General features: G+C 32.1%; 1 protein-coding gene across 1 annotated transcript; it reads left to right on the plus strand.

Annotated features, from left to right (window-relative positions):
• Nucleotides 1–10,611: 10,611 nt before the first annotated feature.
• Nucleotides 10,612–13,219, plus strand: LOC113550363. The gene is made up of 3 exons (XM_026952127.1): nucleotides 10,612–10,713; nucleotides 12,635–12,844; nucleotides 12,923–13,219. Exons 1-3 carry the CDS (start codon nucleotides 10,612–10,614, stop codon nucleotides 13,217–13,219), a joined length of 609 nt encoding a protein of 202 aa, XP_026807928.1.
• Nucleotides 13,220–15,357: the final 2,138 nt, after the last annotated feature.

Consider the following 15,357-nt stretch of genomic DNA (forward strand, 5'->3'; position numbering starts at 1 on the left):
ACAATAAAAATACCTAAATTAATCGCTTTTTAGAAATTTGTTTTTGATAAATTAAATAGAAAAAATATTTCGGTTTTACATATAAAATTTGAAATTTAATACGCTGACATTAAAAAAGTATAAAAACAAAAAAAATGGTACAAGTGAAAAAAAAGTGTTAAAGTTGAAAATAATTTATATTTAATAATGTATGCCATGAATGACTATACAAGCTTTCGTTATATATGCTTTGTTCAAATAGTTTTAAAAGTATAACTTTTATTCAGATATTTTTTGAAGAACTTACTGATTTCACAACGCGGTCAGTGTCAATAAATAATTGTTATAGCTTTTCTTCAAACATGATATCTACTATACATCGTATATTAACGATACTAACTAGTAACAGGGCATAAAGCAGTAAAAAAAAAAAAAAATAGTTATTCCAGGTTTATTTTTTTAATAATGTTAGTTGTATACTAAGCAGAACGTTCATTTCATAGCGGTTTCACGGAATAGTAGAATTTATTATGATAAGAAAGCAAGGAAATTGATTTTGTATTTTTAGTTCTTAAAATCTGAATGAAAAAAAAATTCATAATATCAAGGAGAGTAGGAGTTTACAGTGCAGCTAGGGGCAAACATGGCGAAAGTTTAGTATAATAATCACAGTATATGGTCTTCGGTCGACTTACAATTGTCGCACAAGCGTGCACAAGAGTGTTACGAGAACTCGAGTCGCAAACGGAAAACTTTCTGTTTATTATACCTATGTATGTATATATTATGTACTCCGATACACTGGTCCTTCACTAGTTCAAGTACTACGATTTGAATTGTAAGGAAATATTTTAACCTGACGAGGAAAAGTACAACTTGGACTTTTACATGTTTTTTTTTCTTTTAATTGCGACTATTGCGTACAGCATTAAAAATTTAAAGATTATAAAACGTGTATTCGCCAATATATTTGTATACATATAGGTTAGGAGGTGTATGTATATATATTATGAGTATAGTACACTGCGCGACCTGAGGATTTAATTGGTTTTTAAGTACAAATGAATAAAAAATAAAGGGTCAGCCGAACGGGTATACATTCGAGGATTATTGAATGATTAAACACGGTCACCAAACAATTCAATCACTATTGAAATCGCTGATTTCGAATCGCAAGTGAATGTGACTTTATAAAAAAATTAAAAATTAAAGAAGAAAAAAAACCGTCTGCGCGTTATATAATAATATATTTACATGTCCTCGAATGAGGATATTATATTATACATGTATACAGTCAATGTGCGCTCAAAGTGTGCGTACGTAATCGGAATTCAATATGCGCGTATTCCCGTGGTGTGTAAATATATATATACATTTATTATATTGTACATAACATGACTTAAATGAATAATGATTACAATTTAAAACCGTGTAAACATTGTCAATACCTTATTTTCGATTGAAAAAAAACCTCGTGTTTATGTAAATGATATATTTTGATTGTAATACTAGGTATGAACGCGCATCGTTTTAAAATATTAAAAATCGCATTTTACGGTAATACCTATATGCATGTCTTCGAACTCGTAGAATATTTTAATTATTGTTTAAAGTGTAATAGAACACAAAACAATATATTTTTTTTTATATGTATAATTTAAAATCAATAAAGATATGTTAAAATATCACCTGTAAGTAAAGGTACATAATATTAGAAATACATTCCTATTTCGTTACCATTATATATTATATATTACATATATTACTGTGAATATCCGCGATATCGATGAATGTTGGCATATTAATTAAATTTATACTGTACATTTTCACTAGTGAATGTCGATAAAATGTTTATTAACTTACCCAACTACTATTATTATATCTGGACAACATCCATGTTATGCAGCTGCCTTGCTATCATTTAGTATGTTACTGCCATTCACTGGGGTTGTATACGCATTTTATTGAATACCTAACCTAATCGATTTATACACCAGAAACTAGTTTTCACCATGTAAATAAAATTTAATATCAATCATTGATGTATAAAGGGATCAACAAATTTCCTTTCGGCAAGATTCTGCATCAATTCATCAATTGATGGACAAGTGTATACGCGATGTAAGTAATTTTAATACAAAGTGCACCACCAAAAAGTGTGGTAGACATTTTGGCATTTTACGTGGTACACAACGTCATAACAGTTTGTCACGTTGTAATTACGTTGTGGATTTCGACCAGGACTAAGCACTGAAAATGCCTTATATAATGCCACTCAATTTTTATATGACTCTCTGGATAAAGGTTTACAAGGTCCCATTTTTTTCATACTATACATTAATGCAGTTTGAGATTTAAACATTGATGGCAAAATAGTGACCTACGCAGATGATACCTGTCTGTTATTTTAGGATAAATGCTGGGAAGTGGTATACCTCAAAGCAACGAAAAGTCTACAATTAATGTATAAATACACAAATGAACTGGGCTAAACTATGAATTCAGGCAAAACTACGTACATGAAGTTCTCAATAAATAAGATTACCAATTACAACTTCCCGCTAATAATTCACAATTGCCAAAATCAATTGATATGCAATATGCAAAACTGTAAGCAAATTAATGAAGTTTCAAAAATTCGCTATCTGGGTATTACTTTTGATAATAATTTGAGGTGGAACTTACATATCCATAATTAAGTAGAGAAACTGTGATACTCTTTGCACAAATTAATTTTACCAGTAGAAACTTTACGTACAATTTATTTTGCGTTTATCAGTCCATCTGTCAATATAGTCTTTTGGTATGGGGAGGTTTAAAAGAAAATGTTTTGAAAATTCTTCAAACTAATCAAAATAATATATTAAGAATAATACTAAATAGAAAATCTTAAGTAGGCTCAACTAAAGTGAATTACATAAGAGTTCGCATTTCAGTGATTATGATTTTTTTTTAATTTTATTTTTAATCTAATTTGTTTATTAAATTTATTAAATTTAACTATTAATTTTTAAAGAATGAATTTTAAATCTTGATACGTTTCTCTCATATATATTAATATGATGTCTTTTATTGTACTTATCTTATATCTTATATATTATTGTATTATATTGTAACTTTAACTGGTCTGTCTAATGTGACTGATTTTTTTATTCTTATTCTTAACTTATTTTATATTTATTTATGTATATTTTATTTTATATATACTTATTGAGAAATTTGTTCTTTTGCGAAAAGATGTACCTATCCGAGTTTTATTATTTTTTGTTGTTTTATTCTAATGTTGCTATTTTAATTTACTATTATTATTATTTTTACTACTATTGTTAACTCTCTACTCCATCACAAGCTTAGGCTTAAAGGAGTAGATATATTTCTTTATCTATACTATTATTGAAAAATTTCTAAATAATAAAAAAAGAATAATAATTAGCAGAATAATTTCCCCCTTTTTCTATTGTTTTTATCTTATTATATTCTATTAAATTCAACTAAAGTATATTTACTATAATAATATATGCAAATACGTACTTATGTCGACATTAAGCAAAATAATGTTGTGTATGTCAAGATTGACCAAAATCCTGATGTAATGATGTATACGTTAACATCCTATTGTAAATGTTTATATTATTTTAATTTTTCAACATTGACCAATTTATTAGATGTATGTAGACATTCGCCAGGTGACCGCCAGCATTTACAGTAACATATACAATATACATTAAATCGGTCATTTAATTCCTTCTCGACTTGTATGCATAATATAATAATATTATAAATATAACACTCGGTCGGAACTCGCAATAAGCGCTTTGGATAAATACTAAACCCTCTTCATTTTTTTTTTTTTTATTATTATTATTATCATTAAAACCCACAATATATTTAGCAAGCGCGGTACCGTACGACTGAAAATCTAGGTTAAAAAAAAAATTTTGATTAATAAATAACGACTGTTGATGCAGACACTTTGAAGACTCCGAAAGCGCTTTACCCAACGTTATTATAATAGTATTTTTATTTTTAGTGAGATTATATTTATTAACATTTTTGGTCGTGAGACGCACGAACCATTTAATTTAAACCATTGGATCTGATTCTGGTTTTTGAATTTTTCGGTTAGTAACGAATAAGAATCAAACGGAACGGAAACGGAGAACTGTCGCTGCTGAACGTTTGTCTATTATATATTATGCATGACGCAGCTAAAATCGCATTGTTTGGATTTAATTACGATATACATACACATATAACAAACGTATAGTAAAATTAAATGTTCAATTAATAAGCGCGGAATATTGTGCGTAAAAAAATGCCGCAGAACGCCGTAAAACAAATGGTCCGTAGAGTAAATAGTTATTTTATGATCGCAAATGCATGTATATATATATATATATATATATATATATATATATATATAAACATATATTTGTGTGTGTGTGTGTGTGTGTGTGCAGAAATGTTTCTCAATAAAACTCGATATGTGCAATCGTGAATGTGCAGTCTTTTCTTGATTAAATAACGTCCAGGAATTAAAAAAAAAAAATACTCGTATTTCTCCACTGACGTGCGTATAACGTAGTAATAATATGACGTGCGGGGTCCTTCGGGAGGGTTTACCAATTAAACGAGATGAATAGACGACTTTTTTAAATGGACCTTTTTCTCATTTTTTATTTTTTTTCATTTACCGGTCAGTTAATTTGATTCTTCCGACGATATTCCGAGTCGCACTGATGACAAAAAGGCGCGTGACCTTTGGCACTACAGGCGGGTCGCCAGAGAAATTAATGGATCAACGAGCTGCAGCCGGCGCATTATATTATTATATATGTATAGGCACATATATCTGTAAAAGGATGTTTCAAAACAATACGCCAGCGCTGCGGTCGTCAGAAAGGCGTAAAAATCGAGAAAAGGTAGAGAGAAACGGCAGAGAGGAGAAGTTGAGTGAGTGCGAGATAGAGAAACCGAGTGAAAAAGAAAGAAAAATAAGATAAAAGGTCATATTTTCCTATTAATCTCGTGATCATTATCATTATTATACGTAATAATGATAATAGAGAAAATTACAGTGTCGTAACGACTCGAGAGCGCGCGCGCTTGATTACCCGCTGTTGCACTGTATAATATTAATGTAGATCTCTAGGGGAAACAAAGTATAAAATAAAATAAAATAAAAAATTATACGCGACAACGGGTATTTTAAAGTATAAAAAAATATACGTCACATGCCGATGAGCCGGGACCTCGTGAGTGAGGTATACCTACAGGAGGTTGCAGGGGATGATGCGGTCAGGGCGATGCGCGATGGTGTTGCAGTGTGCAGCTTGCAGAGTCGACTCTCCACCGTATCAGTAGTGGTGGTGATGGTTGTGGTGGTGGTGTGAATTGGCGTTTGGAGTGGTCAAGGGTTGTAGGCAGTGACAGTGGAGAAGGGATGCGACTGCACCTGCAGGTACATTTACCACGACGAGGAGAGGACGGCAGAAAACTAGGTGGCAGAATAGGGGAAGGCGGTCGTTGGCGAACGTATTGATCCGACGGTGGTGGCGGTAGGGCGAACCGGGCCCACGGGTGGAACGACGAGACGAGGACCCCTGCACCCCGGCGCAACGCGCAAAATGTTGCGTAACATGGGCAAAGGGGGTGACCGGGTGGCTACGGGAAGGGGGCCGACGCCCGGCGCGCCCGGTGCATCGCCTCCACAACGGATATTTCGGCGGTTGCACGTGAACTGCAGCCCGAGTATTCGTAGAATTTTTCAACGGTATATATGATTATAATATTATATAATGTATTATGTTTTTGTAATATTTTATGTATTTTATGTTTATAGGTATTTATAATATTATGAAATTTATATTATTCCAATTTTTAGAATAACATAAATTGTTTTTATTATCACCAAAAAACAATTCATATTTATAATTATTTATGTTTTTCTGGGAACACGTTTATTTTTGTTCGATGGCGCTAAATTTTAATAGACTGTGGGTAGACATGAAGGTATACATAAAAAATGCGATTAAAAATAAGTCCATAGGTACTAACAACTTGTTACAGATTACATTTATCTTTGTAAAATTAGAGTACTCATAATATTTTAATGAGTATAATTTACGTTACCAGCTTCGTATGAAAAGGAGAAAAAAAAATTCAATTTTACTTTTTTTTTATGTAGGTTAAATGCCATTTGAACACAAAACGCTTCCGTCAATGAAAAATAAAATGAATTTAGTATATAATAATGCTTTATTGATTTGTTCTCGACGAAAAACTCCAGCCCAGATTGCACTTGCGCGGTTCATATTTACAATATGCAACTTTTTGAATATTTAGGTACACCGCATAAGTAAAATTGTAAATCGTTTTTAAAAACTTATAACTATTGCGTTTTGGTGCAAAATATTATATAATTTTTCGCCTCATTAAACATTTACAATTGTAGATTCTGTTTTAAAATTTAAAATATAGTTTAATAAAATAAAGGATTTAAATTAAATCTCAATTATTAGAGATGTTAAACTTCGAAAATTGTATTTCACAAAAATGTTTAAGTGAAAATTTCCAGAAATATCAGGAAATGTTATTTAATACTAAATTTTGAATATAACCGTATATTAGATCATTAATATTATAAAACTTTAAATTATTGTATAATTAAATTTAGAAGTATATTTCATTAGTCTGGATTATTGTGCATCGTAAATAATTGTTATACATTTCACCTTAACAGTGTACTTAATATATAAATATATAATTATTTTTAAATTATTCATAAGATAACAAAATATATGTAAACATAAATAATCATTAAAAACTTGCCATTAAGTTTTTTGTAGAAATTTCCAATAGCCTGAAGTTATAATTTTTAATATTTCTAAAATAAAAATTTCTTTCTAACACAATTCATCACGCAATAACACTGTTCAAAAAATTTTTAAAAAAAATTAGTCAAATAATTTTAAAGTATGTGCAAAAACAAGGTCTTTTTACGACAAATTATTAAAAAAAAAATTGCATGATATTAGATGCATTTGTATGTCAACAATATCTCATAAATATTACAGTGTCTACGAACATAAAACAAAATATCTTTAGCGTTTACAGATGAAATACGCAATATTATGCATTATACTCGCAATATATAATAATATAATATGCAGAATTAAATATCCATCACCCCGTTTAGAATCTAAAATGCAAGATTTTCTTGACGGTTGTTATAAACAAACTTGTACTTTGAAACTATAATAGCTATGGTTATATAAGAAAATACTTATAACAAAACATTTTAATCTAATTTTTTTGTGGTACGAAAACGAACAAGGATTAGTACATTATTTTATTCAGAAGAAAATATTGTCGAAGTATGAAACCATTCTTAGGGTTCGCGGCGGCCAAGGGGTGTTAGCTGTTACGGTCTTATAGATAAGAATAAGAATAACCAACGTGTAATAAATAAAAAAATAAAAAACTAAAAAACGGTGAGCAATGAATTCGGTTTTTTAGCGTCAAGTGCCGGGAAAACTTTTTAAAATAACTTTATAATTAATACGGCTAATTATAACGATATCTGCGATTTCCCAGAGATGATAAGGCGGCGTCGGCGGAACGGGAATTGCACACAACAGTACACCTACCTACCTACCTACCCATAAACCATTGTATATGGTAGAGCGCGTGCGCCAATCTTTGTGTAAATTAGTGTTAACCTCGTCGGTAGTCGAATATAATAGCCGCAAGGACCGGCCGAAAAAAATTAACTATAAAGAGTTGGTACGAAACTGTGAGGGAGTGTACGCATTTTTGCGGGCTGCCGACCTGCATATTTTATAATACGACTGTTTTTTTTTTTCATCGTAATGGGCTTCTACCCGTATTTATTTTTTACGGATTAAAAGGTTTTTTATTATTTAATCGGGGTTTACCGATCCCGCTCTCACTCTCGACCCGCGTCGCAGAGTTCGTTCGCACCACTGCGAATACTTGTCACGGTCCGTCGTACTTCGCTCAACGAAGATTGCCCTCGCATCCTAATTCCGTTCCAATTACCGTCTTTTTACTTTTATTATTATTTTGCTTTATTTTTATTATTCGTATTTTTTTTTTTTCGTATTTTTTGATCCTCCGCAGACTTCGGATTTTTCCCGACGGAACGGCGGCTTCAATGTCTCGGGGGACATGCCGAAACGCCTAAGTACCACAACGTCAACGAAACGGAGACGATGGCAAAATATAATAATAATACGACAGGGCTCGATGAATATTTATAAGGTTTTTTCGTGATCTTTGATTTAGCAGAATTTTTTATCAACCAAAATAGTTCGTCTTCCACGTAGGGGAGAAATACGTATTGTGTTCGCGTCAACTGTCAATCAATATTTGACATGTAATTGTTTATTTTATAAATCAGTGTAATAGCAGTAGAAATGCATATTTATGTAGTAACAGTATACCTACATTGTACACTAGTAATGTTAAAGATACATCGTGAACTCTATAGAAGAAAAAACACGATTTCAATGGCGAGTGGGTGGGGAAAAAACGTATACGCTCGTTTGGTATGATAGTCGAAATCTATACGACCATTACCCTGTCACCTAACATAGATCACATGATTTATGCATTATTCATACGAGGAATATTATTTTGACATAACGTATTTTTATTATTTGTTTTTTTTTTTTTTTTAGCACATCGTTTAGCGACCGGGTCTTGATTGGAAATGTAAAATATTTTCAAGTAATTTTTTGGTCAACATAAGTGATTATTATTTACATTTAAGAATATTACACTACACTTTTGAACTGAAATGAAATGACGTCCATCGTAATATCGTTGTATCTATTCCGTTTTATATAAATACGAATTTCGCGATCAGCAGATCAACGGTTGCAAATCGTCTTTTTTGCGTAAATAAAACAATTATATTATTATGTATTAATTAAACGTACCGCCTCTATACATAGTTTGTATAGAGCTTTTAGCTTTATAAATATAATGTTTCCAATGCATTATGATACTTTATATATAATTTACCATGTTTTACCATTTATGTATGTTGTCGACAAGTGATCTTCGGAGCTTATTACAGACTTCTTGTCTCCGAAACAACAAGAATATTGAAAAAAAGAACCATTTAGATTAGTTAGATGACCTAAAGTTTCACACTTTTTTCTGGTAAAGAATATTAATTAGTTATTCAAGAAATAAAGTAGCTTGAAAGTCAAAAAATATTAATAATATTTTTTATATTTTAAGTCTTTTAAGAACGAAACATAAGTTAACATGAGAATTTTATAATTGAAATTAATTTCTAATAAATTGTATATGTCGACAGCTCACTATTGACTCATCACTTAAAATAATTGTTTTTTAAATTCACATACTTATCAGTTCTACTTCCGAATAAACTGAAAATAATCAAATAAACATTTTGTTACTTCACTTATAATACAGAAAATGTATAGGAAATCTTATACACACACACACACACACATATATATATATATATATATGTTCAGTAAGACTTCATATCTTATCTTCATACCACGTGTAAACAATTATAAATCAAATATTATTAATTTATTATATTTGTGTGGGGACTCCGATATCTCGTTTATGGCTTGATTTTTATGTTGGTATTCAATCTTACATATTTCGGTCGCGTAGGAACTTCCGTACCTATCCCTTTTTAGTCGAACGAGGCCCGGTGTGGTTGTGTCTTGAGAAACTCGTCCCGCAATTACCGTTTACCCGCCCACGGTCGTACGAAATACTTTACGGTACTGTGGCCAACCGTCGCGGTCCTGAAAGGCACATGAAAGCGCCACACTCCTTTTGTGCGACGTAATATAATACCTACACAAAATATCCATTGCCTTATATAAGCATAATAACACACATACACATACATACATATATATATATAGTGAGTAACCCTTTTTTTCATCTCTTCGAAGGAACGACACTAAATCAAACGTGACGCGACGAGACGTCTTTTGAAGACGTGCCTCTGCGGTTAATGCACACACCGCTCGTGACTGCTGCAGCGTTGAACACATTATGCGATATATTTTCCGCGAGACGCGCGTGTTTACCCCCACGACGACAACGTTATTTGCATTCGAAATGTCAAATTACGTTTCGACGCCCGTTTCGTTAATCGACGCAATTAGCACACTCTAAACACTGTTTCATAACATTGACATTTCCCAAAGGCCTTACAATATGTATGTATAAATATATATATATATATATACACGAGTAGACCGCGTGTCTCTCACTATATCGTATTTATATACATATTTATATACACTAATGGCACACGCGCGCCTAATCATCGTTCCTGCGCCCTCTTTACGTTATTATTATTAATCATCAGGCGGCGTTTGTAGCGCGTTTGTCGTATACGAAATAATATATTTTATTATTATTATTATGTCGCCGTCGTCATCGTTATATTATCATGATTATTACCGAGTTCTCCCGGGCGATTAAATGCCGTGACGACAAATCACGGTATTTATAAACACAAACACACACACACATATATATATGTATTATTGAACGTACTTACGATACTAGCAATATTCGTCGCAATATTTCTTTTAATTGGTAGAAATGAACGGAAAATCGTGCCATCCGACCGCGTTGAACATCCAGCGAGTGACAGTCAAAATCCCCGACGGATTGTCGGCCCTAATGATGGTCGTCGCTCGAGAGGCGAGTACGCATTACATACACATCACATAAACCTAAACCTAGCCGGTCTTTAATGATTGCCGACTTATTAACACGTCGAACGACTTATTAATCAGACAGGCCATGTGTCACTTATGTGTTTTTCCACCTTTCACGTATATAAAATCGACGCGATCAAACCGTTCATCACTCTGACATTTTTCCTTTATGAAGAGATCTGGAACTTTGCTTGATTATACATTATACTATAGTATCTAAAAAGCTCTATGATAAACTAATCTCTTCTTATCAAACTAGCGTGCCATTAAGACACGCTATTTGGAAACAATACATTTGTTATTCGATTATTGAATTATATTATTATAAGAACTACAATCTTTTTGTATTCAATTCAATTATTAATATTATTTATTTAACAGAAGATATTTTGTATCATAATTTATATTTTATATTATTAATAAATTAATAATTATAATCAGAATATATAGAAGTATAATATAATGCATTATGATTTTTGGTTATATCTATTTGTCTTAGGTACGTAGACATTTTTGACAAACTTAAAATTGAGCTTATCTTTATTACACGCGTTTTGATCGATAGCAAAAATAGATAGAGAATTAAATCGAGTGTTATCGTCTGGATATACGCAAATACATTTTTCTATATTTTTTATAACCGTTTCTACGAAAAAAAAATGTTCTTATATACGATTTATACAATATAGTATACATCAGGTAAACTTAACAATTTTTTTTTTATTCTGTTCGCACAGTTTAGATCAAGTTAGGTAAGTTCTTTTATTATTTTTGTTTTTCGCATAAAAAAATAATTGGGCTTGTGGGATTTCATGCAAATATAAAAACTATATATTATGCATTTATAACAATAGGTATAAGCAGAGAATTCTTATCTAACATATCACACACCGTCAAAATGATCGTTTACAAATAATATTATTTATATTTGTATGTATAAATGTGCTTATAAAGCTTACAATTATTAGTGTTTGAATGGTATATAATATTAATTTGATGATTTTAGCAAAACAATTTTTAAATTATAAAACTAAATATGTATATGTTATCATAATTTAAAAAGCAAGATATTGCTTTTACAGACAAATAAAGTAACAGTAGAAAAAATTAAATACCGGTTTGGTAAATTATTATTAATTGATGAGCAAACATTGAGAAATATTTTTTTTTTCAAGAAATACTTATTCAACCAAAATAAGTAGGATTCAGATTTGAAGGCAAAAACCTTTTTTTTTAATTATAATAATGATACAAGGATAATTTTTTTATAAAACGTGTTGAATTTAATATCTAAGAAAATGGATATATTTTTTTGCCATTTTTGTATTTAATTTTCAATCGAACTAATTGATTTAATAATGTAAGATACGACAATATTTTACGTTTAACATCTGACACAGCTCCTTGTATGATGGTCGTACGATTCAAACTTTGTATCCAAATATTATTCAATTAACTTGTTTGACCTAATAACCTTCTACGTTTTACTGAAGATAAATTATCTAAAAACATGGTAGTGCATTTTTAAATGTATATAATATATGTTTTGAGCTTAGGAACGATATTGTATTTTCTAACCGATTTTGGGTAACGCTACTTAACAATTATCAAATAACGAGATAAACCCAAAATCATATGTATGAATATATGATTCACACATTTTCCCTGAAGTGGAAAATATCGTGTAGCGTGCTACGTAAAATAAAATATAAAATAAGATACGATTTTTTTAATACAAAAAAGTTAAACCATCTGAAATCTATTTAAGTTTTAGTAAATTTTATAATTGCTTTTTTATATAAATTCAATGTTTTGTTTTGCCTTTTCAAATTATAATTGCTTTTATTATTAATTATATTATCTTCAAATCCAAACCCTACTTATGTTATATAATGCACAACTAGGTGATTCGTCACTCACCCGAAGACGAGTGCACGGCGTACTCTATCGCGGCCGATTACTTGGAAGAAATGCTCAAAGAAAATCTCGGTAAAACCGTCTCTTCCATAGACAATGAATGGACTCGTGAAATTATTGCTCAAAACGTCATAAAAACGGTTGAAAAATACGGTGTAACGACCGAGACGGCTAACGACGCTGCAACTTTAATACAAGTAATTGTCCGATGGAATAAATCGAATAGCATAATGACATAATATATTATAATATAATTTCGTCGTTATTTCGTTCAGAGGACTTGGAGGAAATACAATAAGCCAGTTTCAAAATCAAAACATGATTCTTTAGGAACAGGAGACCATGTCTTTTCTAAGGAATTACAGGAGGACACTTTTGAGGAAATGAAGTACGAAAACGATTCCGACGATATGGAACGTGTAAACGTAGTGAGAAAAGGCCAGAGGGACTATGTGCCACCGATTCCAGATTTCATAAACGATTTATACTCATTGAAATACGAAGAAAATGTAAATAGTCGGTCAAAGGATATTTCTTATGAAGACGAAGAATATAACTTAAATAATTTGTAATTGTAATGGTGTACGCATTTTTGATTCATTCATTTATTTATTTATTTATTTTATAAACGAGACTGTCCATTCGTTATCTGCAGATAGTAATGAATTCCGTTCGTGTAAACACTGTTTTTTGTTTAATACCTTCAATCAAATATTTTAATTATATATTTTACACTTGCGGGATATGCTGTCGTGGTTGTTTCCGACTTAAAACGACTTTTTAATTATTTTTTTAAATCTTATTTTGGAGAATAATTATTACTTAATTAGTTTTTGATTAATTAATTGAAAAAAGTTATCTTACCGAAATACTTGTTTCCTTTAAGTGTGGTATTACTACGGTACCAATAGTGACAATTGAATACTGGATTTGACTTAATATTTCATAAGTGTTAAAAAAATATATTATATGTTTTAATTAATAGATTGATTTGAGTTGTTTAAGATAATACCAAAAGAAAATTCCACCTACTAAAAGAGATACCATTGGTTTCTGAAAAATAATTTTTGAACGTCCAGTGTGAGGTGAGTTGATATGACTATTTAAACATGTTCAACAATGTGCTAAATGCGAAAGAGGGTATTATCCACTAAATAATTATCGAATAAAAAACCGGCATTTAATATTGCCGCCGAACACGATCTAAATAGTATAAAAAATCACAAGAACCTCAGAATTGGATCTTCAAATATATTTAATATATTCAAAAATCTAAATTTGAATAAATATGTCGTTATATAGGAGTGAGCATGATAGATGAATCATCACCCTAAATATCATCGTCGTAAACAGTATGTAATAATAACAACAACAACAGCAATATAGTCGACAAAAAATTTCCCGAAATATCTCTGACACACACATTATACGTGTATCCAGCGGTGTATGTGTAGTGTACATAATATAATAACAAGTGATGGCGGTAACCCAATACTGTCTTAGACGCGGTATACTTAATGATATGAAGCTCGGCGAGGGCGTCGGCTGGTGCGGAGCGCGTATATAGGTGGCGGCAGTGGCGAAATGCACATGGTGTGTCCGGGGCAAAGACACGTCGGTAATGAAATAAAAACAAGATATTTATAATGACATAATCGAATGGTCTTGTGCCGGCAATTTGGACCCGGAGGCTACAACAGCAATGGACGGCGAACGGACGGACGTGCAGCGCGCGTGTCCGGGATGCCGATGGCCGCGCGACTCGGCTGGAAATTATAACGGCAATCTCGTACGCCGGACACGTACGGCCGATAATATTACAGCCGAACATTCGTGTGTGCGTACATGTATGTTTAAATTTATATATACGTACATATATTCGTGTATATAAAGGGAGTGAGACGGGGTGAGAGAGGGAGCGAGAGAATGGAGCAGTCGAAAACGATTGATTTTGGAGAGGAAAAAAATAGACGGAGAGAGAAAGAGAGAGAGAGACGCTTCCAGAGAGATATCAAGTCTCTTTTGTGTAGGCCAAAGGGGAGAAACGACTCGTGTTCAAAAATCAAGCGCGTACTCTGCGCGCGTATATAATGAAACGAAAGGATTTCGGGACAAACGGGGACGAGGGACGCAGAACGGTTGACTCTGTACAAATAGAATTATAGCGCGGCAAAACATTGTTGTTGGATGCAAAAATTCGAGTTAGTTCGCTCCTGTCGTTCTCTTTGCCGGATCGAACATAAATTCGATTGCGGAAAAAAAAGACCGAATCGCAGTCGCCGGTTTTCAATATCTGCAGCTGCTAGCTAGGCTCTCATTCCGAACGGTACATAACATGCAACATTTGCGTTTAATATACATTTGTATATTATATTGTTGTGTGGAGCGCACAGTGCGACGGGGGACGCTTATTTGTTTCTGGTCGCGACGGGGATGCAAATTATAGGCCTGAAAATTATCGAGTCATGTATACACATGTATACGGAGATGAGTGTAATCGAAAAGTTTTGCCGTATAATATAACGTTATATCGCGATACGTGCATATAGCGATTGAGCCGTTGACGAACGCGGCCGGGGCGCGACGTCTAATATGAAAATACCGTGAAACCACGTCGGAACACGCGGCGTTTCTGAAAAATATTAAATCAAACCGAGCGAATGATTCGCGGTGTACGCGCGCGGTTTAAAAGAAACACGCGCACGTGTGT

This window comes from Rhopalosiphum maidis, chromosome 1 (assembly GCF_003676215.2).
Source record: "Rhopalosiphum maidis isolate BTI-1 chromosome 1, ASM367621v3, whole genome shotgun sequence".
Taxonomy (NCBI): Eukaryota; Metazoa; Arthropoda; class Insecta; order Hemiptera; family Aphididae; genus Rhopalosiphum; species Rhopalosiphum maidis.